General features: G+C 48.0%; 7 protein-coding genes across 7 annotated transcripts; 3 read left to right on the plus strand and 4 right to left on the minus strand.

Moving 5' to 3' along the window:
• Window positions 1-594: 594 nt before the first annotated feature.
• BABINDRAFT_27652 (ubiquitin-conjugating protein) lies at window positions 595-1,284 on the plus strand (the record flags this gene model as incomplete). Its single annotated transcript, XM_019131406.1, has 1 exon — window positions 595-1,284. A coding segment is annotated over one exon (690 nt), but the record flags the coding sequence as incomplete, so codon positions are not given.
• A 775-nt stretch (window positions 1,285-2,059) lies between these two features.
• BABINDRAFT_168468 (uncharacterized protein) lies at window positions 2,060-4,552 on the minus strand (the record flags this gene model as incomplete). Its single annotated transcript, XM_019130589.1, has 1 exon — window positions 2,060-4,552. The coding sequence occupies one exon, from the start codon at window positions 4,550-4,552 to the stop codon at window positions 2,060-2,062; it is 2,493 nt and encodes an 830-aa protein (XP_018983620.1).
• Window positions 4,553-5,613: 1,061 nt separating this feature from the next.
• Window positions 5,614-7,024, minus strand: ECM33 (Ecm33p; the record flags this gene model as incomplete). Its single annotated transcript, XM_019131148.1, has 3 exons — window positions 5,614-5,835; window positions 5,878-6,877; window positions 6,967-7,024. The coding sequence occupies 3 exons, from the start codon at window positions 7,022-7,024 to the stop codon at window positions 5,682-5,684; spliced, it is 1,212 nt and encodes a 403-aa protein (XP_018983621.1). The 3' UTR covers window positions 5,614-5,681.
• A 3,640-nt stretch (window positions 7,025-10,664) lies between these two features.
• Window positions 10,665-11,288, plus strand: BABINDRAFT_20833 (uncharacterized protein; the record flags this gene model as incomplete). The annotated part of the gene is made up of 3 exons (XM_019131254.1): window positions 10,665-10,739; window positions 10,821-10,925; window positions 11,148-11,288. Coding segments are annotated over 3 exons (321 nt in total), but the record flags the coding sequence as incomplete, so codon positions are not given.
• Window positions 11,289-12,303: 1,015 nt separating this feature from the next.
• Window positions 12,304-14,025, plus strand: GGA2 (phosphatidylinositol 4-phosphate-binding protein; the record flags this gene model as incomplete). The annotated part of the gene is made up of 1 exon (XM_019131953.1): window positions 12,304-14,025. One exon carries the CDS (start codon window positions 12,304-12,306, stop codon window positions 14,023-14,025), a length of 1,722 nt encoding a protein of 573 aa, XP_018983623.1.
• Window positions 14,026-14,374: 349 nt separating this feature from the next.
• Window positions 14,375-17,299, minus strand: BABINDRAFT_9506 (uncharacterized protein; the record flags this gene model as incomplete). The annotated part of the gene is made up of 2 exons (XM_019132971.1): window positions 14,375-17,237; window positions 17,286-17,299. The coding sequence occupies 2 exons, from the start codon at window positions 17,297-17,299 to the stop codon at window positions 14,375-14,377; spliced, it is 2,877 nt and encodes a 958-aa protein (XP_018983624.1).
• A 569-nt stretch (window positions 17,300-17,868) lies between these two features.
• Window positions 17,869-21,213, minus strand: BABINDRAFT_162946 (uncharacterized protein). The gene has a single exon (XM_019129631.1). The coding sequence runs from the start codon at window positions 21,135-21,137 to the stop codon at window positions 17,910-17,912; it is 3,228 nt and encodes a 1,075-aa protein (XP_018983625.1). The 5' UTR covers window positions 21,138-21,213; the 3' UTR covers window positions 17,869-17,909.
• Window positions 21,214-22,566: the final 1,353 nt, after the last annotated feature.

Genomic DNA, 22,566 nt, shown 5'->3' on the forward strand with positions numbered 1-22,566 from the left:
CTTGCCCAGCCACGACTATAGCCTTGCGTTTTTCGTTTTTACCTCACAAAACGACCTCTTGCCAACGCATCTTTCTTCCCTCCCTCCACCCCTCACCTATACATATCACATCACATGGCTCAGGATAACTTGAATTTCGAACAGCCCGCACCGTTAGCCGATGGAATCGCCAGACGCCGATCGTTTGGCTCGAGTTTCCTCTCGATCATTGGCAGAGGCACGCAGAGCAGCCCTACGAGTCAGGGGCCCACCCTGAATCAAGGACCTTCTTCTCTCAACCCCAGAGTAGTGTCTTCCCCAGGTATTATGAACAGGCATGATAGCCAGTTTATGTCCAACAGCCCTACAATAGCAAACTTCGCTTCCGTGGTCGATATCCCGCCCACGCCCCCGGTGGACCTTCCGGCACCTCAGCCAAGGCCCAATTCGGATGAAGAAAGAGCCGCCACGCCGGTTGCCACGTCTGCCACCTCCAGCGAACACCCGCTTCAATCTGTTGAGGTTGAAACGGCGCTCGTGGACAATGAAACCCGCTTGGCATCGTTGCAGGTGGGTGCGTCTGGGATCGTGCGTGAGGAAACAACGCTTAATCAGGGTCCAGACGAAGAAGGTAACTATTCCATCCGCTTGACGGCGTTTGTGGACTTTTCCGCCTCACAGCAGGGCCTTTACTTCTCGCCCGTAATCCGCAAAATCAAGGAGGATAAGGCCATTCCTATCGGGAGATACACAGAGAAAAACCGCGCCGCGGCGCACGCGCCGCAGGGCTCTAGTGAGGCCGTGGTGTTTAAATCAAAGGTGGTTTCGCGGACCCACGCACAGTTTTTTACAAGCGACCAAGGCGTGTGGTATATCAAAGACTTGGGTTCCTCCTCGGGTACGTTTTTGAACCACATGCGGTTGTCGCAGGCCAATAAGGACAGTATGGGGCACAAGTTAAAGGATGGCGACATTTTGCAGCTCGGCATGGATTACCGCGGGGGGAGTGAAGAGATCTTCCGCTGTATTAAGATGCGTGTGGAGTTGAATCGCAGCTGGCAACGCAAGGCGAACGCGTTTAATTTAGAGACGCATCATAAGTTGAAGCAGCTCACGGGGGGAAAGGAGCAGGCAGACCAGAACGAGTGCGCAATCTGTCTTTTGGATATTGAGCCGTGCCAGGCGGTGTTCATCAGTCCGTGCTCGCACTTGTGGCATTACAAATGTATCAGGCCGATCTTGCTCAAGTGTTATCCGCAGTTTTTCTGTCCAAACTGTCGGTCAATGTGTGATTTGGAAACTGATGGGGAGGATTGAATGCCTGGCAAATTTTCTGCGAGACAATTGTTACCATGATGGACATCATATGCCTCTCAGGCTACGGAAGGGAACTGGGATATACAATTTCTTAAGGCATTTACTACAGAGGTGGTGGTGCTAGTTCCCAGGGCATATTCACCCCACCGGTAATGTTATATCAAATGAATGCATTTCAGGATATATTCCCCGTTGTTATGTTTATCTGATTGTCTGATGAAATGCCAGGTATAGTCGCCTGATTATGTTTAGATCCATGTCGTTGTTGTCTAATATTGTGCAATTTAGAGACTGCTGGTTTATAAACCATTATCCTATCGATATGTGAGAACTTAGCCTCTTCTGTGTGTAACGGGCTAGTGGAGATACGGTTATATCGAGTCAAGAAGCCTTCTCCACCCCTGTATAAAGAACCCCCCCGGTTCCTTCATACTTGATTCGTCCCGCACCTCAACCATTATGGTTAGTTTTTTCGGCCGGTGGAGCTTCTTGTACGGCATAGCCCCATTCCTACGACACCGTGACCGCCTGAGTGTTCCTTAAAGTTATGTCATTCCTGCACTGCCGCCTCAAAACATGTTCCGTGTTTCCTCGTTTACCTCGCTTTTTTCGTATATATCGATACCTTGTTGGTGTCTCAGAATGAAGTCTTACCGCAGGTTGGTATCTAGTCGTCTAATGGGCACACATACTATTATAATCTAAACTCAATACGTACACTCTCGCCAACCATCCACCTTGCCACACTTCTGCAGCCTCTATCTTAGTGCTTCTGAATCCGCTGGTTCAACTCATACTGTGCACGCTTCAACTGCCTGGACTTAGACTCCAATTTTGTTTGAAGAGCAATAATGAACTCGATCATCTTGGTGTTGGATGATGACTCTTTGTTCGACATCTGTACCTTCAACAGCGCTTGCGTTTGCTTAAGCTGCTTCTTTGTTTCTTGGAGTTCGTGAACCAATTCGTCCGCCCGCTCCCCGTTGCTCAAGAGGTCATGGTATAGGGTTTCATATCGAGCCCTTTCTTCCTCTGCGAGCTGTTTCTCCGCCATAATCCCGCGATATTCTGCCAAAGCCGAGGCCTCCTTGGTAGCTGCACTCTTCATTCGTTCATTCGCCATTCTGGTAGCCCTCGACAATTCTTGCTTCATGGTTTCTAGTTCCTCATTCAAGTGTTTATGAGTCTCTTTACTTGCCGCCAAGCGTTCCAGGATTTCAGACTTTTCCCTTTCAGTCATCTCCCAACGTTCCTCAAGCTCAGTCTTTTCGTCTTTGTCAAACTTTATGCGTTCATTAAAACCATGTTTATCTCTTTCGCCCGCCTTCAATTGTCCTTCAAGGTTAGACTTTTCCCTGTTACACGTCTCCAAGCGTGCTCTGAGATCATGCTTTTCGTCTTCGCTTATCTTCAAACGCTCCTCTAGCTTGACCTTTTCTTCAATTGAGTGTTCTTCGAATTCAAGCTTTTCCTTCTCACTCGCCCGCAAGCGCTGTTCTAACTCAAACCTTTCCTCCTCGGTCTCCTTCTCTCTTTTGTACTCGTTCATCTCTCTGTAAGCCGATTTTGGAACATCACCAGTCAAGACTCCGCCTGATTCAAACTGTCTTAGGATGTAGTCCCCAGGAAGTGAAGATCTTAGAAAGGCTTTCAAGCACCGCAACTCATCGCAGCCCCCAGAGCGCTCAAAGCTGCTTTCCGGCTTGTGATTCGACTCTGGTCTATCGAGTAAGTTCATCGTAACCGCTTCTTTGAGCGGTTCGGCACCTTTATTTGAGGAATCTCGTTTTGAAGATCGTTCTTTGGTGTGATGAGCGCTCTGTGGTGCGATGCTCTCGGCAATGTCAATGCTGTTGCTTTCGGTAATGGGACCTTGTTCGGGAAATGACTTTTTAGGCTGGGCTGCAAGAGTTTCTTGGTCGTTCGGCAATTTGGCATGTTTAGAGTGGACCCTGGTTTCAGGCTCAATCTCCAGCTCTCCAACCTTGGTTGAGGCATCAGATAAGTTGGCGTTACTAGCCACCTCCACATCCCTTTTGCCAAAGACCGAAGGGTTTTGGATGTCAACGTGGATTTTGATTGGGATTTCCAGAATGGCAGGTCTGGTTTGCTCATAGAGCTTTGGGGACTGTTGGGAAAGTACCAATTTGTCAATAATCTGAAGAAGGTGAGAATTATCTAACACGGGAACCATCAATTTTTCCATTAATTTCGTAAATGTCTCCATATCCACTGAACTAGTAGGGATGTTGGCTGTTTCCACCAGTCGAGTAGGATTCGAAGCCGGAGCTACGCTGTCAGCCTTAACGGGCAGAGGACGTTCCTCCGTCATGGGTATCTCCCTCTCTTGGAACTGGGGGGATTCCTCTAATTCTTGGCTCATGGAGTGCAACTGGTGGGCCAAGCTGGTAAATCTCCTTTCGGTGACCGATAGAGGTTTATGCGGGTGCTCCGTCAGTACGTTAAGCCCCTCCTTCTTTGAACCTCTGAGGAGTGGAGTGGAAGCAAACATGGGGTTCTCATGGTCTGCAAATTTGGTACCATGGACTCTGCGAGTTTTTCCATCTTCTTCCACCCTATGGATGTCATGGTCAAGATCCACCCTGTCTCGATCATCATCCACCCTATGAGTGTTTTCGTTTATGTGAATGTTTTGATCTTTGTCCTCCCATTGTCTCGGACTGTGTCCTAGTTCAACCTCTTGTTGGTACTTTCGGCCCATTAACCTCTGACTAAACAAACGGTTTTTCATTGCAGACTTGAGGAGGTTTGGCGTAGGGGTGGCATAGCTATCGAAGGGTAAGTCGTCGTGTGTGTGAACTAGGTTCGAGGGTAACTGTGCCTCTTCTTCTTGGATAAACTGCTTGTTAACCGTTCCATACTCATCTCGGTTGTTGTGCTCTGATCTGGACGCTTTAGCGCTCCAATCATTTTCCTTGGTACCTTGGTCCTGCCTTTTCCTCCGTTCACCAGTAGCAACCGGGGTTTGGAAGCTCTTAGCAACCATTTTGCTTTCGTCCCCATGTCCATCCAAATATCGCGCCAATTCGACCAAATCGATCTCGTCGCTCGTGGGAATCGAGGTAATGGAGTAAGTAGACACAGAATCAAGGTTATCGGAGTCATTTCCCGCTCTTCCTGTATTATGGTCAAATTTCCACGCCTCTCCGGTTGGAAATGCATCCTCGCCGTCCGAGGAATGGTCAATAAACGATGTTGTCGCGTTGTAGCGATTGGCCTCACGTCTGGTTTTCATGTGTTGGGCGATAAGTGGAGGCCGAGGGCGATGTAAAAAGACAGGCTACGACTGACGCAAGATTGCAGGAATATGCAAGTATTTTATCAATAAATAGCTATACCTCAAAGTCAGGCTGTTTTGATAAAACTTCGTTGTCTGGGTGTTGACGTCTCAAGGCACATTCTTACACAGTATTTTCTTGTTGATACTGGCGCCTGCGTCTGAGGCGCGAAGCGTGCACAAAGACTTTTTGGCCGCGCTCTCCTGATTCTCGCGTTGTACAGGATAAGGCAACCAAGGCTCGGAGCGACCTAGGTGAGAGTATGCTAGTAGCAGTTTGTTGACAGCAGCACTACCTTCAGAAGAAATAATATAAAAAAATAACATGCCTAATATGGATAGACTGGAAATTTTAAACGAGGAGAATTAAAGGACAACCATCTACGTGATTGTTCCACAGAGGAGCAACCTAAGGTTTATATAACTAAAACTAATTATATCCCTTACACAATTGATATGAACTTTCTTCAATCCGCATTTATGGCATTACTTTCATTCGATATGATGTAATTCAACCATAAACTTTCTGAAACTGATGCTGATAAAGCATGTATTCACAAAAAGAACATGTCAACATGCTCAAACCAAGCTTGTATTTTACCAAGATTGATGTGAATTCGAAGTGGAATGGATATCTTCGTTCTTCATTGGTTGAGGATCCGGTTCATTTAGAATTTATTTATATCAATTACTTTCAGGTAACCGTCCTTAGGTACTTTGTCTCTACAATTGTCGACCGATACGTGCCCTGGACTCCTCGACGCTGTATTGTGACCGAGCCGCTTTTCTAACTAGACTCTCCATGCTAAACTATGGCCCTCCTATTTTTCCAGCCGGTATAAGTCAAACACCTGTTTATATAACGCAGTCTCACTCATATCATAGCCGTTATTGATGATGTCACCGTCCCTATTGCACTCACAGCTACTGCATCGTATATTGCTATACACCAGGATTAAATTAAATGATGTATTGAAAAGATAAATAAAGGATACAAAAAAGAAGAATTAGATTGGCATGACGTACGCATGGATGAGGAAAGCTAAGCCTGTATAAACTTATGTAGCAAGCTCCACGGTGGCTTCACTTAAAACAAAGCAGCGGCACCGGCAACAATGACACCAGCAACAACAGACAACTTATCAGCGTTGAATGGTGCAGCAGCGGCCTTGGAGGAGGATGATGAACTGTCAGAGGACTTACTCTTAGCGGTGGTGGCATCAGAGCCCAAACTGGAAGATCTAGAGAAAGAAGAGGTGGTGGCGGCAGTCTTACACGAGTACGTCTTACCACGGACAGTGACACCAGAGAAAGCGTCACAGTCGGCGGTACCGGTGGACGCAAAGTTGAAGGTACCCCTAACAGCGGACAAGCTTGGGAGGGTGACGTTGTTGAAACCACCATCCATGACCAAAGTACCGACAGTGGTCAAGGCACCAAACTTGTCGACGGTGGTCAAATCAGAGTTGTTAGCAATGACAAAAGCACCGGTGACTTCCTTCAAGGAATTGAAGTTAAGCTCGGTCAAGTCACTGTTGTCAGAGACGGTAAAGGCACCAGCGGAGGTCAAGTTCTTCAAATCGAGAGATTCGAAGGTGTTATTGATGAAGTAAACGGAACCATTAACGGTCTGCAAGTTAGTGGCTTCAAAAGAACCAACATCGGCAACAGACAAGTTACCAACCCACTTCAAGTCTGGGAAGGAGACTTCGACGTTCTTGGAGTTGTACTGGACGAAAAGGTTGTCGGTAACGGTCTGCAAGAACACATCGATGTTTTCCAAGGCGTTATTGTTGTTAATGTCGTAGATTGCGACGTCGACGGCGTTCAAGCCATCCAAGTTGATCAAACTGGTGTCAGAGATGGAAACGGACTGGGCTTTAGAGATACCGACAGCCTTGGTCAAACCGGTGCTTTCCAAAGCTGGCAAGGCGGTCCAGGACAAGGTACCGACAGAAACAAGGGCGGCCAAGTTCAAGTTGGACAAGATAGTCAACCCATTCAAAACGAAGTCACCAGTGATCTCAACCAAGTTAGGGGCGACGAAGGATGTCAACAAGGTGGCATTCCGGACGATAACATCACCGTAGACGTACTGTGGATTGAAAATAACGGTGTCCAAGCCGGCGTTTTCGAAGACAATCGAACCCTTGATGGCGTTACAGGCGTTCAACTTCTGGTAGTCGGCGGCAGCGGTAACGGTCTGGGTGGCGGTGAACGAACAGCCGGATGCGATTGGAGCGGTAGAGGTGGCAGAGGTGGTGGTGACGTCGATGGAGGAGTCTAAATGTTAGTATTTATATACCAATGAGGTGGGAAAGATGATTGATCCAATCGCTTAGCTACAAACATCTTGCTATAATGGTACATACCAGCGGCTAAAACCAAACCAACGGCAACGGAGGCCAAGGACAAGTATTTGAATTGCATTTTGATGAATGGAATAGTACAAGCAAGTTTTAAGCGAATGGAGCAGCAAAACTAGGATCCTTTGAGTATTATTTCGAGAGAGCGAGGAAGAAAGGGGGCATAGAGTGGAAAAATGCCTTTTTCTGTACGTCGGCGGCAGTTCGAGAGAGCTCCTAGCAGAATTACCGTACTGAAATTCCCGAACAAAAGAAAAAAAAAACAGCCGCTCCATAGCGACCTGGATACACGGGAAAATGCGAGTGGCGGGCAGTGCAGCCGGGGTTACGGGTGCTAGTAGGTGCGAATCACTATGTAAGACAAGGCGGAGCGCCATAAATTTTTCCCAGTGCTGCAGTAGTGTGCGTTGGTGGTCTCCCGTTTAGGAAATTTGAAAAGTAAATACATATTCTATAAATACGATCGGCACTGCAGCAACATACTACCATCTGCCGATTTTTCAGCACCCAAACATAAATGACACTGCATTCCACTGTAAGCTCCAGTCTATGTCACTGTCATATAAGGCCCACATGATCCCCGCTAAGCCATTCTTTTTTGTACGTTTTCGGTCCCAATCCAGATGGACATGTAGGATCGACTGCTGGTGCGTGAAGAATCCCTGAAGACCGAGCCGTAGTCAACACAATTTAACACGGCCAACTTCACGTGTGTGGATTACGTGACTATTCGTCATGTCTTTGTATTACGGGCTTTGGAGTAGACGCATCACAAACTTTTCACAGATGCTTAAACATTGGGCTGTCTTCGGCGTGTTTCGTCCTATTGGACAGTGTAAGCCTCTTGCTCCATACAGGTCTGGGCCTGGTACCCCGTCTGTTACTCTTTGCGTGAGGTGAACAATACCAGCTACTCCCCAGAATGCTTAGTTAGCACTTGCCCTGTTGCGTTTGAGAATAGATCTATCTGAGAGGAGATAACTGTAAAATCAAGCAACGGTGTATTAAAAGTGCTATTTAATGATGTTGACTTCATCAACCGATATCCTCTTATCTCTGATCAGACTATAATTTAGACAACCAACTGATTGGCGGATATTTCGGTACCGTACCTTCCTCAGTATATAAGGTCATCGACTCCTCTTCCCGAGTATATCTTACGGATGAAAAGCATTTTCTTTTAGCTAGCTAACAGCATCTACTATCACTTACAATATCATAAAACTCACATTATGCTTGATACCAAATACCCCACAAAACAGCGACTCAGTTAAAGATGCTGCTATCATCGATTATTTCGGGCCCAGCGAGAACTCTATTATCAAGCATCAAGTCAACATATTTAATTGCGATCACTCTTTAGCAATAGCGTGCCAGTAGTTATCGATGATGAAATTATATCTAACCGGATATACTGGGTATTAAGATGATAATTAGGCTCCAAGGCGAACAATTCAGACACAACGTCTACATGATAGGGCGGTAAGCTACAGCCTATGTATAAGGGTAACCTTCGCAATTCGGGCATCTCAAGTATAAAATATGCGTGCGGCTGGAGGAAAAGCATGTGATGGTGTAAATAACTCAAAAACCAAACGCATACTTTGGAATCTCCAATACGTATTTTCCACGAGTATATGGATAGAGGGTTAATATATCACGGTTTAACTTCATTTAATAAATAAAAAAGTAGTGTATATTCTATAGCCATTCCAAATGCCTTGTATTATTTATATACTAGTTATTCAGCTATTATTATGACACACTTGCATCTGGATAATATCCCTAATATATACATTTACGTATCATTAATGGTTTTAGATTAAATTTGGCTATATAAGAGATATACACAGAAATTTGGGGTACAGTAAATTAATGTATGATAGATATAGTAATGTACGTAGATATTCAACCATAAAGACGTATATACACAAGTTGACTTTCTTACAAATGTGTCTTTTTGCTGCATATAGCCCACTAATATACAACTCAACACGCCATGACTTTAAATTTCAACTCCAAGACGCTTAGATCTGAGATCCTGCATTCTGCCCAAACAAGACCTATACGATATGCGAAAAGCTACCATTGCACGTGAATCCTTCCGAGTAATTTTTTAAACGCAGGATATAAATAGCGCACTGTTATTTTCGCTCATCAGACAGCAATGTCAATTATTCCGCCGAGGAAAATATTTCGCATTAGTGGAGTTATATGCAGGACACACACACAAAAATCTATCACATGCCTTCCTCGCGTACATGAGACCGAGGCGGTTACTATACAAGCGTTACGGTCCAAGCCCTGACGAGATGGCAATAGACGAAGGAACCATTAAACACTCTTAAACCTCACCTATCAGCTTTCTTTTAGCTCAGAAATACCTGTATGATCCATTTATACGGTAATCTTGTTCCTTAAAGCTCCTACCATTGCTTATCAACCGCAGATCAATCACCAGGATATATTGCTACCAGCACCGGCTTTTACAGACCCCAAACGCTCCCCCTAATCAACCTTGGATAGTTATGGGTAACTCAACCTCTTCAGATATCTCTTCAGCCCCCGCTGACGGCCAGATACAGAACAAACCTGCACGGAGATCTTCCGTAAACCAAAAAGTCCTCATTGGCCCAGGGTTTTGGACTAAAAATGGTATGAAACGCACTTATATACAGACATCCGTACTAACGGTTTCAGACAAAGCTAATCCACAAACCATCCCAGAGGAAGGGGAGAAACCCACAAAGTTGATTTCCTCCGCCAGTCCCTCGGCGTTTGTCACCTCCAGAACCCCTCGCGATACTTCCCCACTAGACTCAAACCCCCCGAAACGGAAGCAAAGCAGAGCTAAGCGCAAAAACAGCATCTCTTCTACGAGCTCCATTCCTAGTCAAACGCCTTCTCCGACCTCACAGGGGCGGGATAAATCCCCACGGCACCTGCTGGACGACGATGTTGATGGCGAGCGCGATTTGAACGAAATCGTCATGCAGGAAGATTACTACAACGATGACCTACACGATGACGAAAAACTCTCCACCTCCTTAGGAGATCTAATGCTAGATGGTGTAAACGATGCAAATGGCGTTGCTCCCGTGTTTCTAGTGCCAGGAGGGGGTGACGAGAGTACAACAACTATAACAGACGACGGACTTAAACTCATGCCTATTGAAATCAAATGGGTTGGAACCGGCATAGAGAAGGAAATATACATCATTGGAAGCTTCTCCAACTGGAAACTAGACCCCAGACTCTCTCTCACTCGCAAGCCCCGGGAGGAACACAGTGGGGTAGAGTACTCTCTCATTGTCAAATTACCCCAGGGGGTCCACAAGTTAGTTTATTTGATCGACAGGGAAAGAGTCATCAGCGATAACGTCGCTACAGCCACCGATCACCATGGAAATTTTGTGAACTGGTTCGAAGTTGTGGAGAATAACAGTGCGAAACACCCTAACTATCTTGACTCTAAGTCTCGCTCTTCGTCCTCCTACATCAACCACCATGAAATGCTGTTTACACTCCCAGCCGACAACCTGCCCAAGGATCTTGACTTCCACGCAATTCGTCCTGAGAGCGACAGTCATGCCATCCTGCCCCACCCCCACGGATGTGTCACCCCGTTGGGAGTCTCGACAGTCCAGCTAACACCCAATTTACCGGATGTTGATATCTTCAAGCTGGCACTTTCTGTCCCCGCAGTGCAGTACACCAAAAATATACCGGCCATATACATGGACCCGGAAGCATACCCTCGCTTACTATCTTCGGCCGAAGTGAACGACACTGAAACAGACGGCGATAAGAGCACAGAGGATGACCCCAGCAGTGATGAGGAGACAGCAAAGAGTGCAAAGAGAAAAGAGAAGAATAAGAAAATGGAGCCTCCGCATCTCCCACCCCACCTAAGCCATGTGTTGTTGCACAAGACGTTACTTCACCCAGATAAAATCAAGAAACATGTCGACGTGAATACAAACAGTCAGGATCACCACTTCCACTACAAAGCCAAGACTGCTGCTGACGAGGGGGCAAAGGCATCACCCATGTCTCGGACCAGCTCAGGTAACACCAGGGCTGCTCTCGTTAGTCAGCACAACATGTTGCGTCTGCACCCAGGGTCGCCTTCTAGAACAAGCTCTCCGAAGGAGGCAACAAACTTGGGAAAGTACGCCCAGTACCAGAAGCACGAACGCACTGAGGTTCCCAGTCATGTTATCCTTAATCACCTTGCCACCACATCCATTAAGAGCGATGTGTTGGCCGTTGCTTGTATCAACCGGTACTATGGGAAGTTTGTGAACTCGATTATGTACTCTCCGATATCTGAGCGCATGTTTGCTCAATCACAGGAGACCTAGCTGTATTAATGGGTGTCATTTAGCTAGTTTATTACGGAGTTTTCAACGAAGACTGTAGATGGCTGAGAATATAAATTGTCATTAAAGGAACATTCAGGTCTCTTAACATCCCTCAATGCTAAAATTTGATAGTTCAGTAAATATTGCACAAACTTTGGTCCTATTACCAGGTAGAGAGTTCTATGAAAGTCCGATAAATATTTCAGAAAGGTGGTCTGATTGGCCTGGCGGTGAGTTTATGGGCAGTATACAAAATGATAGAATCTTACGAAACAAATAGTAACTAAGTCCCTTAATCTCGGGCTAACTGTACTATGTAGCCTCAACTGCTATTTACGCGGTCTGCTAGTTTCATTTTTTGACATATATAAAGAAAAGGCTTAGAAAGAAAGCATAATTTAAGGACAACAATCTTCGAGTATAAAAATATTTCTTGAGCTAGGATTGGAGACAAGATTTGAATGACCCCAAACTATTGATACGCGTGCTATAATCATCTGTCATTTAGGCAAAATCCCCACCTTGTACCTTTTAAACCATCGCAAAATTCGTCTTATTTAATCTCCGAGGAAACGTTCTGTCCTTCCAATTAATAAGAAATTCGGGACATTTACCAGTTGTCTGCCAAGCTATGTCTTGTTACAGGAAATAACTTCACACCAGCCGGGGATACTAGAACCCCACCAGACACACCGGGAATCCAACCATTTTTATTACCTAAATTAGTAATAGCCACTAAAAAATACACTTATTGTTATTGGTAACAGACTTATACACAGAGGTTTGCCCCTTTCCTTTTATACTACGCCAAGGATCGCGCCTATCGGAGATCCTCAGTCACGTGCGTGCCCCGCTACGCCAACGTAGCCAGATTCTCTTTCAACCTCAACCACTTATCACCGCCATTCCAATTCATCACAGACGCCACCCATCCATCCCTGGATACCCTCTACACACCTAGTTCTTATTTTTTTGTATCATGCTGCAGCCATCTTCCAGCGGAAATGCGCGGTTAATCCGCAGAATACACCGGGCGTGCCGCCCGACGTTGCACGAACCGGACCTCGCGCTCAACCTTGAGATCTGCGACTACGTGAACGAAAAGCAGGGTTCGGCGCCACGTGATGCAGCAGTCGCCATTGTGCGCCTTATCAACGGATACGACCCGGCGGTTTCCGAGTTGGCATTGGCGTTGCTTGACCACCTTGTTAAGAACTGTGGGTACCCGTTCCACCTCCAGATCTCGCGCAAGGAGTTTTTGAACGAGTTTGTCAAGAAGTTTCCCGAAAGACCACCGCCACGCTACCTGCGCCCGCAGCGCCAGATCTTGGCGTACATCGAGGAGTGGTATCAAACCATCTGCCGCTCCTCCAAGTACAAGGATGACCTCGGCTTTATCAAGGATATGCACCGGTTGTTGGCGTACAAGGGCTATGTATTCCCTGAGTTGAAGCGTGAGGACTTGGCTGTGTTGCAGCCGAGCGAAAACTTGAAGTCAGTCACGGAGATCCAGAAGGAAGAGAAAATTGCCCATTCCGCGAAGTTGCAGGAGTTGATCAGACGTGGCAAGCCAAACGATTTGAAGGAGGCGAACAAGTTGATGAAAATCATGGCTGGGTTCAAGGATGACGAAGTTCTTGCGCAGAACAAGACCATTGTCCACGAGGATCTTCAGAAGTTGAAGCGCAAGGTGGATCTTTTCCGCGACATGTTGACCACAGTGGAGGCCCAGGGCGGGAAAATTGACGATTCCGATGACACGTTGAACGAGTTGTACTCAGCGGTGAAGGTTGCCAAGCCTAAAATTACCATGATCATTGAGGAGGAGCAGGAGGACAGCGAGGACCCAGCAAAGGTGACGGAATTGTTGGAGTTGAACGACGCAATCAATGGGTTGATGCAGAAATACCAGATGATGAAATACGGGAAGACTGAGGGTGATAGCGCTCCTGTTCAGAGTCTGAACACCCAGAGCTTGAACTTGATCGACTTTGATGACGATCCACCAGTGGGGGCTGCCCAGGAGACTTCAATCAATGATTTGTTAAGTGACTTGTCCTCGTTGTCGTTCTCTAACACTAACAACGTGAACACAAACATGGCGTTGAACAACTTTGGCACTGGTGGACTGATTGACTTGAACAGCTTGTACAACAGACTGGCTGTCGCGTCTCCTGTTCCTGCCCAATCTGATCCTTTTGGTCTTGCTTTCCCGACCAGCCAGACCGCTTCCCCCGCCCTTGTGCAATCTGATCCATTCGGGCTTGCATTCCCAGCCCAGGCATCACCATCTCCTGCCCAATTGGATCCATTCAGACTTGCTTTCCCAGCCTCCAGCCCTGCCAGTGTCTCTCAGGCCGATCCATTTGGTGCTGCGTCCCCAGTAAAGGTTTTGTCTGAGTCCGCTAACTTAAAGGTCATCTACTCCAAGGCGCAAGGCTCTCGTTACGACTTACAGTTGACCAGCAAAAGCACCGTTGCCTTGGGTAATGTAACGTTTATGGCCGCCCCGCCGAAGAAGTTCTCCCTTCAGTTGCAACCGCCTTCAGCCACGGATTTGAATGCGGGCAGCGGTGTCATCAACCAGAGCATGGTCCTCGGTGGCGCTAGTCCTTCTGACGCCGTCAAGATTAAGTGGAAGATCAGCTACGTCCTCAATGGCGCCAACGTCGAGGAAACTGGTATCACCGTTTTAGAGTAAGCAGATCCAAGAATTTGGTTAATGTTATGTTTGTATTGAATGTGTGTAAGTGTGGGTACAGGACTGGAGAATAGCGGAGGTTGGAATTCTCAGACATGTATCGGAATAGGTGTGCCGATATTGATGGCAGGTGGTTTTGTTTGTGGAGTTACCCATGTAAACCAGCACGCGCACTAACATCGACTCTCATATCCATGGTTAAATCCATCCTGCACTAGAGACTTGTTCAATATCAGACATTTCAGTCTATATCGAGAAGGTTATACGTATTCAATCTATTCAGAGCAGTTTCATATTTATAAACACAGGTAACCAAGAGCTTGGTTGGACGTCACGCTCCACACCCATTTTACTCCTTCGGTGCTGGCGAATACGCCGGACTCGACGCCCCCGAGCCCTGGCGCAGCTTCGCAATCGCCGCGGCCGCCTGTTGTACCTGCTGCTGCTTTTGGAAGATCATCTTCTTGCGCTGCTCGTAGGCGGCTTGCTGCGCGGGCTTGAGCTGCTGTTGCTGTTGCTGGCGCTGCTGCATCAGGAGTTTCTGTGATTGGTTCTGGAGCTGCTGTTGCTGCTGGATCAACTGCTGTTGCTGAAGCTGCTGCAGTTGGAGCAATTGTTGCTGCTGAAGTTGCTGCGATGGCTGGTTCGCCTGGCTCGCGGCGTACGCCTTCATGCGATTGTTGTTGATTTGCGAAATGTACTGCGCCGCGAGCTTGCGGATCTGGTCATTCGACATATTCGGGTTTTGCTGCTGGATCTGGCTGACTATCGCAGAGACTTGTGCTGTTGAGAGATTAAGCCGCGGCGGAGGTGCCACTCGTGTGCCCGCAACATTTGCCACACCCGCCACAGGACTGGCGACCGGTACCGCCGCCGGTTTTATGACTGGCGAATTCACATTCGAGGAGTTTCCAACTGGGGAATTTGCATTGGGAACCGCATTAGGGATCGCATTGGGAACCGCTGGGACATTCGAATTGGCCGCGGGCACGCGCGCACCTTGCTGTGCAAGCAACTTGCGCTGTTTCTGGTAGCGCATGAGGTACTGCAACTGCTCTGCGGTGTAAGGCGTGCCATTGGGTGTGGTGGGAACGTTCGGGTTACGCCCCGATGGAAGCTTGGCCGGCGGCCGCGCGACGGGAAGCGGCGTAGCTCGCGGTGCGGGTACTGCTACGCGTGTAACGGGCACCTGCACGGCAGGAGCTTGTGCGACTGGCGGGTTACGGAGGCTTTGCTGTTGTAAATACGCCTCCTGGATAGCTTTATCACGCTCGTACTTCAACTTCGCGAGCTCCGCAGGTGTAGGAACCGGGCCATTATTCTTATCATCCCCGCCCAATTTGCGACTCGTGTTATTTGGTTTCGGTGTGTTTTCGCGCTTGCGCATGCACTTACGCATCGCCTCAAACATACTTGCCCAGCGCAAGCGGCGGTGCCCGCGCTGGATAGACTCATTCCCCACGCCCAACGGTGAAATACGCCGCTTCGTGTTAGTCTGCGCCTTGTGGGCCGCCTCCAACCACCGTTGGGCCGAAAACGCGTGCACGCCCTTCATGTCACCAAACTGAAACTTGTCGTTGAGCTGAATGTAGCGCTCGAAGCACTGCCAGGGAGTGCGTCGTTCGATATTCGCTGCGTAGCTATGCGTTGCGCGTGCAGCGAGGTTTGCAGCGATAATGCCCCAGTTGAACTGGTACTCCGCCACGTAGTGGATGAGGTACTTGTCGTCCTGCGGAAGCCAGATTGTGGGTGTGCGCAAGTCGAGGTACTTGAGCGCGGGTGGCTTCGGCGGCCGGAGTACCAGCGCACGTTTGTTGGAGACCCCAAAAAGGCCCTTCTGCGGGCCGCGCGCGGCGGCCGCACGTGGCGCGCGTGTCTCTTGCATGTACACCTTATACCAGCCGTCGTCCGCCTCCTCGAGCGGCGAGAGGAGCTTTGAGATCGCCACGACCGGCATGCGCGCGTATGCATCATCACCGCGCGCATCGAACGGATTGAAGGTGGACAAGCTGTCAACGATTTTCTGGCTCACACCATTGAGCTCGTCAAAGCCCACGGACACTTTGAAAGGGAGCACGGTGGTGTCAAGCCGCTGGAAATCCTCACGGGTGATTTCTGGGAGCACTGGTGGGACTATATCCAGCATAGGGTCCGGGCGCGTAAGAAGGAAAACGTCGATTCCAGAGTCAATCTCAGTCTCAGGAGTTTCAGCTATTACAGCAATTTTGTCAGCGTCAACCATCTCTGAATCGATCTCAGGACTAACCGTATCCTTGCTTTCTGGTAAGTGCTTAATAGGACTCCGCCGTACACACATGATGCGTCCGTAGCTCCAGTAGTCCATGACGGCCTGGGCCTTCATGTGGCAGACGGCTAGCTGCATTTTGCGTTGCTCGTGCACGTCGACGGCCAACCACAGGGCCTCGCGCATCAAGGCCGCCCAGTGGGTGTCGCGCGTGGCGTCGCGCGCGAGTGGGTCGCGGAACTTTTCCGGCTGCCGCAAGCTCCAACGCATCATACGTTTGAGTTCCTCGATGCGTGAGTACACGACCGCAATTTTGCCCTCGAGAAGCGCCTTCTCATAGGTCTCGGTCGTTAAGGCCTTCTGCGACCCCGGTATGAGCTTGAGGAGCGGCAAAGTCTGTGTCAAGTAATACAACTCGGCCAACGGCGAGATGTCATCGCGAGGCGCGAACTGGTGCGGAACGTGGTCACGCGACACGCACACGAGTGTGTTTTCGCGCGTGTGCGTGTCCAATATGTGCGGGTCGAGGAATTCAGGGTCTGTGAGCAGTTCGGCGAGCTTACGCTTTTTGAGATAGGGCTCGCCGGGGAGTTGCACTTCGCGCACCAGTTCGCACGCAGCGTTAGGCGTTTCAATCACGGTGCCAGGGTTCTCATTTGCGGCATCTGAACCCTTTGGGCTTTCGCGTGAGGCTGGCTCTTTTGTGCTCTCGCGAGCGGCCAGTTCTTTCGCTTCGCGCCTTTCACGGTTCGCGCGGAGTTGCAACACTCGTGTGGCATTGAGGGGTGCAAGGCTGGGCACAATAGTGGGCTCTGTTGGCTCTGCTGGTTCCGTTACAAACTGCTTCTCCAAAAAACCCGCGAGCTCCGGGAATATTTGCGCTACGCCGCGTTCAGAGAAGAGCGGGAACCACGGTGACTTCGCTAACCAATAGAGCTCTGCCAGTTTGAGCGTCCGTTCCACAGGGCTGTAGGAGTTAGTAGCCGTAGGGAAGAGCAAAGGTGCCGATACTTACTCTTTCTTGAACATCTTGGGTCGGATGTTCCCAGGATGGATGGTAAATAATAGATGAAGCTTCTAGATAGGCTGTTAGTGGAGAGTTTCTTATGTTGTGAAGTTGCGAAATAAATTCCGACCTTTGTGCTGCGCACTACCTAACGGAAATGGGCTAGATGTAGGCCTAGGATATGGGTCGAAATAAGGATGTGAGAGAGTGGAAGTAATGTCTTTTAAAACGTAATTGGATTGATAGCCTTCAATTTAGATTGCCAAAATTTATTTCAAATATCAAAGTTGAGTTTGGGTAAGTTGGGAGTGCCGAGACTAAATATTTGATTTAAAGACTAACTGTAAGATTAAAAAATCGCATCACGTATCTTTATAACATGTAAGGCCGCGTGTACAACAAAATAAACTAATTCTCGAGCTCATGTGGGTTGAATCTGGGTTCCATATCTGGCTCTAAAGGAATCTGCTATGATTTATCTGACGAGAAGGCCATTAAAAAAGGAGGAAGTCACAATTCTATAGCTTAGCTATACTTTACAGAGTCCAAATTACCATTATGATAAACAAGCGGTCAAACAACCACTATTATCCAAAATATTAGGTTGAAAGCAATAAAATTACAATAGATTTATTAAACTTCGCCCTGCCAGATAGACTCACCATGCTTGTGCCTTATTACCACTGGACTATCCGCTTCAGTAATCGGTGAGAGCCAGGGCTGGGGATGCGAAGAGACTGGGGTCAAGGCATCTCCCCACATTTCCTCCGCAATCTCGGTAAACAGACTCTCCTTCGATCCCAAGGAGAGCGACGAGTCGCCTTTGGTGCCCAGGTTGAAGAACGTGACGGTTTTGCTACCCGTTTCTATGCGGTTCAATGAGACATTAGTATCACTGACGGCCTTTACGGGTCTCCCCCTGAACGATTTGGACTTGTAGAGTGCTGGCTGGCGTTCCGGTTCCAGCCGCTCGCTGAAGTCAAAGTCTTCCGGGAGCTGGTTGATTTCATCGAGGAGTGAGTCGTCAAAAGTTCCTGTGGAGTTGCGGTTTGCAGGAGGGAGGTCGGGGGGACCTTCATCGTACCACGAGTACTTTGATTTGAGAAACGTCAAGTCACTATCGAAATGGTCTGATAGGTGGGAGACCTTAACGCTTCGAGAGCGAACCATTCTGTCGACGGAGCCCATAGGGTTATCAGAGGGACGTAACGTATGGGGATTCGAAGAAGTGGCGCTGGACTGGGAGAGAGCAGGATTCCTGGGAAGAAGGTTATTTAACGTTTCTGAGAGAGCCAGGCTTGTAGAAGGAGTAGCGTTGGCTCTTTTAGAAAGAGCTATATCCGGGTTTTTGGGAAGCGTAGCTCTGAGACGGGAAGATATATCATGATTAGGAAGTATGGCCTTGAGCTCGTCAGAAGCAGCCGGTGTTTTCTGAGAAAGGCGGTGCGATCTCTCAGAAAGAGCTGTATTCACAGGATTGGGGAGAAAGTTTTTAAGCTCATCAGAAATAGCGGAGTGATTTTTTGAAGGGGGTGCATCTTCTGAGGGAATACTGGTTCTAGTTATCGGATCCATCTTAGGAAACAACCCAAGTTCCTGGGAGAACTCCTTATCTACCAGAGTTTTAGGTAACAAAGAGAATCCATCAGTAGAATCCGTATTGATGTCTACCAAATTCATCTTAGGTAATAAGGTACTTAGTTTTTCCGAGACACCAGAACTCACCGGAAACAAAGCATCGAGCTCCTCCAGGGGGGTCATACGAACTGTGGTTTCACTCATAGATAGATCATTCAGATCCATCAGGTTCTCAGCAAAAGCACAGCTGACCGTTGTCATATTCACGTCCGGCTCTACCGACTGTATTCTCGCCAACTCATCCAAACTCTCCTGGAGGCTGGAATCGGCTAGAGAGAAGTTCTCCCGCGGGCGGCCGCGGATGCGTCCTGAGCCAAAGGTAAGCCCGTTGATAAGTGGCGACTTATCGCCGGGGCTCACATCGAAGTCGTCCACGGCGAGAAATTGGCCGTTCAACCGGTTCGAGAGCCCTTTGAAGAACCCATTGCGGGTGGGAGTGACTGGTTCTGCCACCAGTTCCGTGAACGCAATCGCATCTTGCAACTGAAGAGCCTGTGAACTTGAGCTGGAAGGATCGAGGCTGCTTGCAAGGCGGAACAAGGGATGGTGGTTGTCGGGGGAGGAACCACTGGAATTGGAACGAGACAGGAGGAAATTGGAAAAAAAATCCGAGGAGAGAATAGGAGATGAGGGGTGTGCGGTAGGAAGAGACTGGAGGTTATCCATAGGAAGAGACCTCTGAAGAGTGGTACTCATAGAAGAACTATGAAAAGTACGATCCACTGGAAGAGATTCCTGGAGATGTTTATTCGCAGGAATCAGTTCGGCCAGGGAATAGAGGTTTGTATTAATAGCAGGAAGGGCTTTAGAGAGTTGAATACTGGTACGGGCACGAGGAAGAGCCTTGTTTTGGCTATCTATATCGCTAGAGGCTTTTGAGGTCTGGTTAGCAGAATTTATGGCAGATAGGGATCTGGAAACCCGAAAATCCTTACTAATAGGAAGGGGTTTAGCTGTGCTGGTGAAATCACTGATAACGGGAAGTGGTTTGAAAACCGTGGGATCACCATAATTGATAGAAGGAAGGGGTCTGGAGGTATCAGAATTGGTACCAGGAATTGTCTTATTAGCGCCATTTGCATTATCACCAGGATTAGCCTTGATTTGCTGGTCAGCCTCCCAAAACTTTCCACTACCGTTCTCATCCTCGCCGCCAGGTTTCGACGTCAGGTCTGTGATATACAGTCTGACCAGCCCTGAAGAGCTATTTACAGAAGGTTCATTCGCATTCCACATTAGCTCGGCATAATCATCTTCCAAGTCGGAGTAAGCATCGATGGGCCTGGTATACCCACTCTCTTTTAGCTCTGTAATCCCATTTTCGGTTAGCTCCGCATAATCATCAGATTCTCCATCATCCGCATACCCGTCAGCATACACTTCCCCCTCTATCTCTTCATCGCTACTAAAAAGCTTCCGATTAAACAACTCCTCGGTATCGTCATACTCTTCGCCCTCAAAGTCGTTCACATCGTCGTCCAAATCGTCGTCAACGACGACATCCGACATGTACACACTCTTCTGGCGACGAAATAGTCCCTGACGAAGGATTTCGCCGACGGTACCTGTCTCAGGCTTTTTGTAATACTTTACCGACGTGTTGCGTCCGCCGATCGCGTTTTCAAACGAAAACTTGGAACTGCTACTCGAGTCCGAGTCATCCTCAGCCTCTTTGGCCACAGAGGCGAGTTCGAGCGTCCCCTGTGACGTCTGAACGGAGAGCGCCGAGGCAGAGGCGTCGGGGCTGTAAGAGACGGGCGGTTGGAGTGGCTCCGACATGGGTCTCGTCTCAAGTCGCCGGGCACCGTCGTTTAACCGCAGCAAGTTCTCAAAGCTGCCGACACGGACTTTGGGGTGAATCGGCATGGCCAGGAGGAGTTGGGGAGGGAGGGAGGCAAGGTTATCACTGAAAGTTTCGCATCTGACTTCGCCTATGACCTCATTGCTGGCCTCGCCTCTGGAGTCACCCGGGGCTCTGTCTCTCATTTCATGTGGCTTCTTGCTCAAAAAGTCGCGGATAGGACGGAGTAAGCGCTTGGGCGACGACGGTACTGAGAGACTTCCCTGGATAGGTGATGGTGGTTGGAAGCTGGAGATGTGAGGGACTACGGGTGAGGCTAACGGGCTTTGGTTGGTAAACACCAGCGGTGGCTTGAAGGGGGGCTCCCCAACTTCGCTTGTGGAGGAGGCAGTTCTTCGGTGGGATTTGATAAATGACCTCATGGAGGGTCTCTGATACGTGGAAAGAGGCACGGCTTTTAAATGTAGCAGTTTCTGTTTTGTTAGCGTCAAGAATATGACCATTAACAAAAACTGGAGCTCTGGTTTCACATTGCATTACATCATACTACATGCAGGGACCGGATAAATTACCCAGTAGAGGAGAAGAAGACGCAAGCTCGTTATTTTATGGCTGGTACGAGTGAAATTGTAAGATGTTTATTATATATATGTAGCAGTTTACTAAAAAACAGCCTTCATGAAACTAACCCAGAAAGCCATGATACACACTGAGACTTTAATTCAATTTATTTAGACAGAGTTTTCTACTCTGAATGTGGACGGTGGTTTTCTGCCGGAGCGCATAAAACACCTTGTAAGGATAAAAGCTAGCTATACCAAGTCTATAAACAGAGTATGCAGTAATATATATACATATATATATGCCGAATGGTTTAGTGGGTGCTGTATAGCATGGTGTTGTGCTTATGACTACATTAATGCGTAGTGTCTGTGGAGACCTTAGAGAAACTGTAACCATATACAGATATAACTAAGAAGATTTACCAGATCCATATATGAAACACTAAAAAACTGAAAAAAAAAAGTCGTTAGCACCGTTCTAGCGTTGAGGCTGACTCTGCGATACAGAATTTGACCGCAAGGCTCAGTTGGCAGGGGGCTAAAACAGTCACAAGTGTCTGGATTCTTCGGACTATGGGCAAAATAATCCTAGGAACCACGGACCCAAAGTCGGACCAGATCAAATAATTAGGAGGTAAATATTCCTATTGTGTGTATTGTTTCAAGAATCATAAAAGTTTAGCTGAACTTGAACAAATGTGTTAGACATTCAGATATAGCTTATTTCCGAGATCCCTTAAAAATAAACCACCGTTCAAAATATTTATGGGGACTCCCATTATGTAAGAGAAAGACGGAACGGAGACCTGGGGAAAGCCGCACTATCTAGCTTTCAAGATATTTACCCACCGGTCTATGCTACATCGATACGTCATACATTCTCGGAAACTCTCATGCCTATCTACTGGCTTTGTTAATATGCCAGGTTAACCTAACGTCACCTCTCTAGGTGCGATAACTGTACCCACGCTATACAGACTTCTATGGAATTCGCATCCATGTGGTGATTAGGTAAAATATCAAGTTGGCTCCTCATATCGCGGTTACGCATATCCAAGGAGACATCAGGGGTGCAGGGCAGTACTCTAAGAGCACGATATATAAAAAACGACTTCGACAGAAACACCGCGAATTACTACTTTTGGCATTATAAACTGCTATTACACATTCTGGAGAAGCTTCAAACGCGTAGACATCGCCGTGTATTCCAAATCAAGAGTCATGCGGGGGATTTGGATGCTTCCTGTTAGGTGTCTAGACTAATCATGCGCGTCACGGGGCGCAACAC

The sequence above is a fragment of the Babjeviella inositovora genome, assembly GCF_001661335.1.
Source record: "Babjeviella inositovora NRRL Y-12698 unplaced genomic scaffold BABINscaffold_11, whole genome shotgun sequence".
In the NCBI taxonomy this organism is placed as follows: domain Eukaryota; kingdom Fungi; phylum Ascomycota; class Pichiomycetes; order Serinales; genus Babjeviella; species Babjeviella inositovora.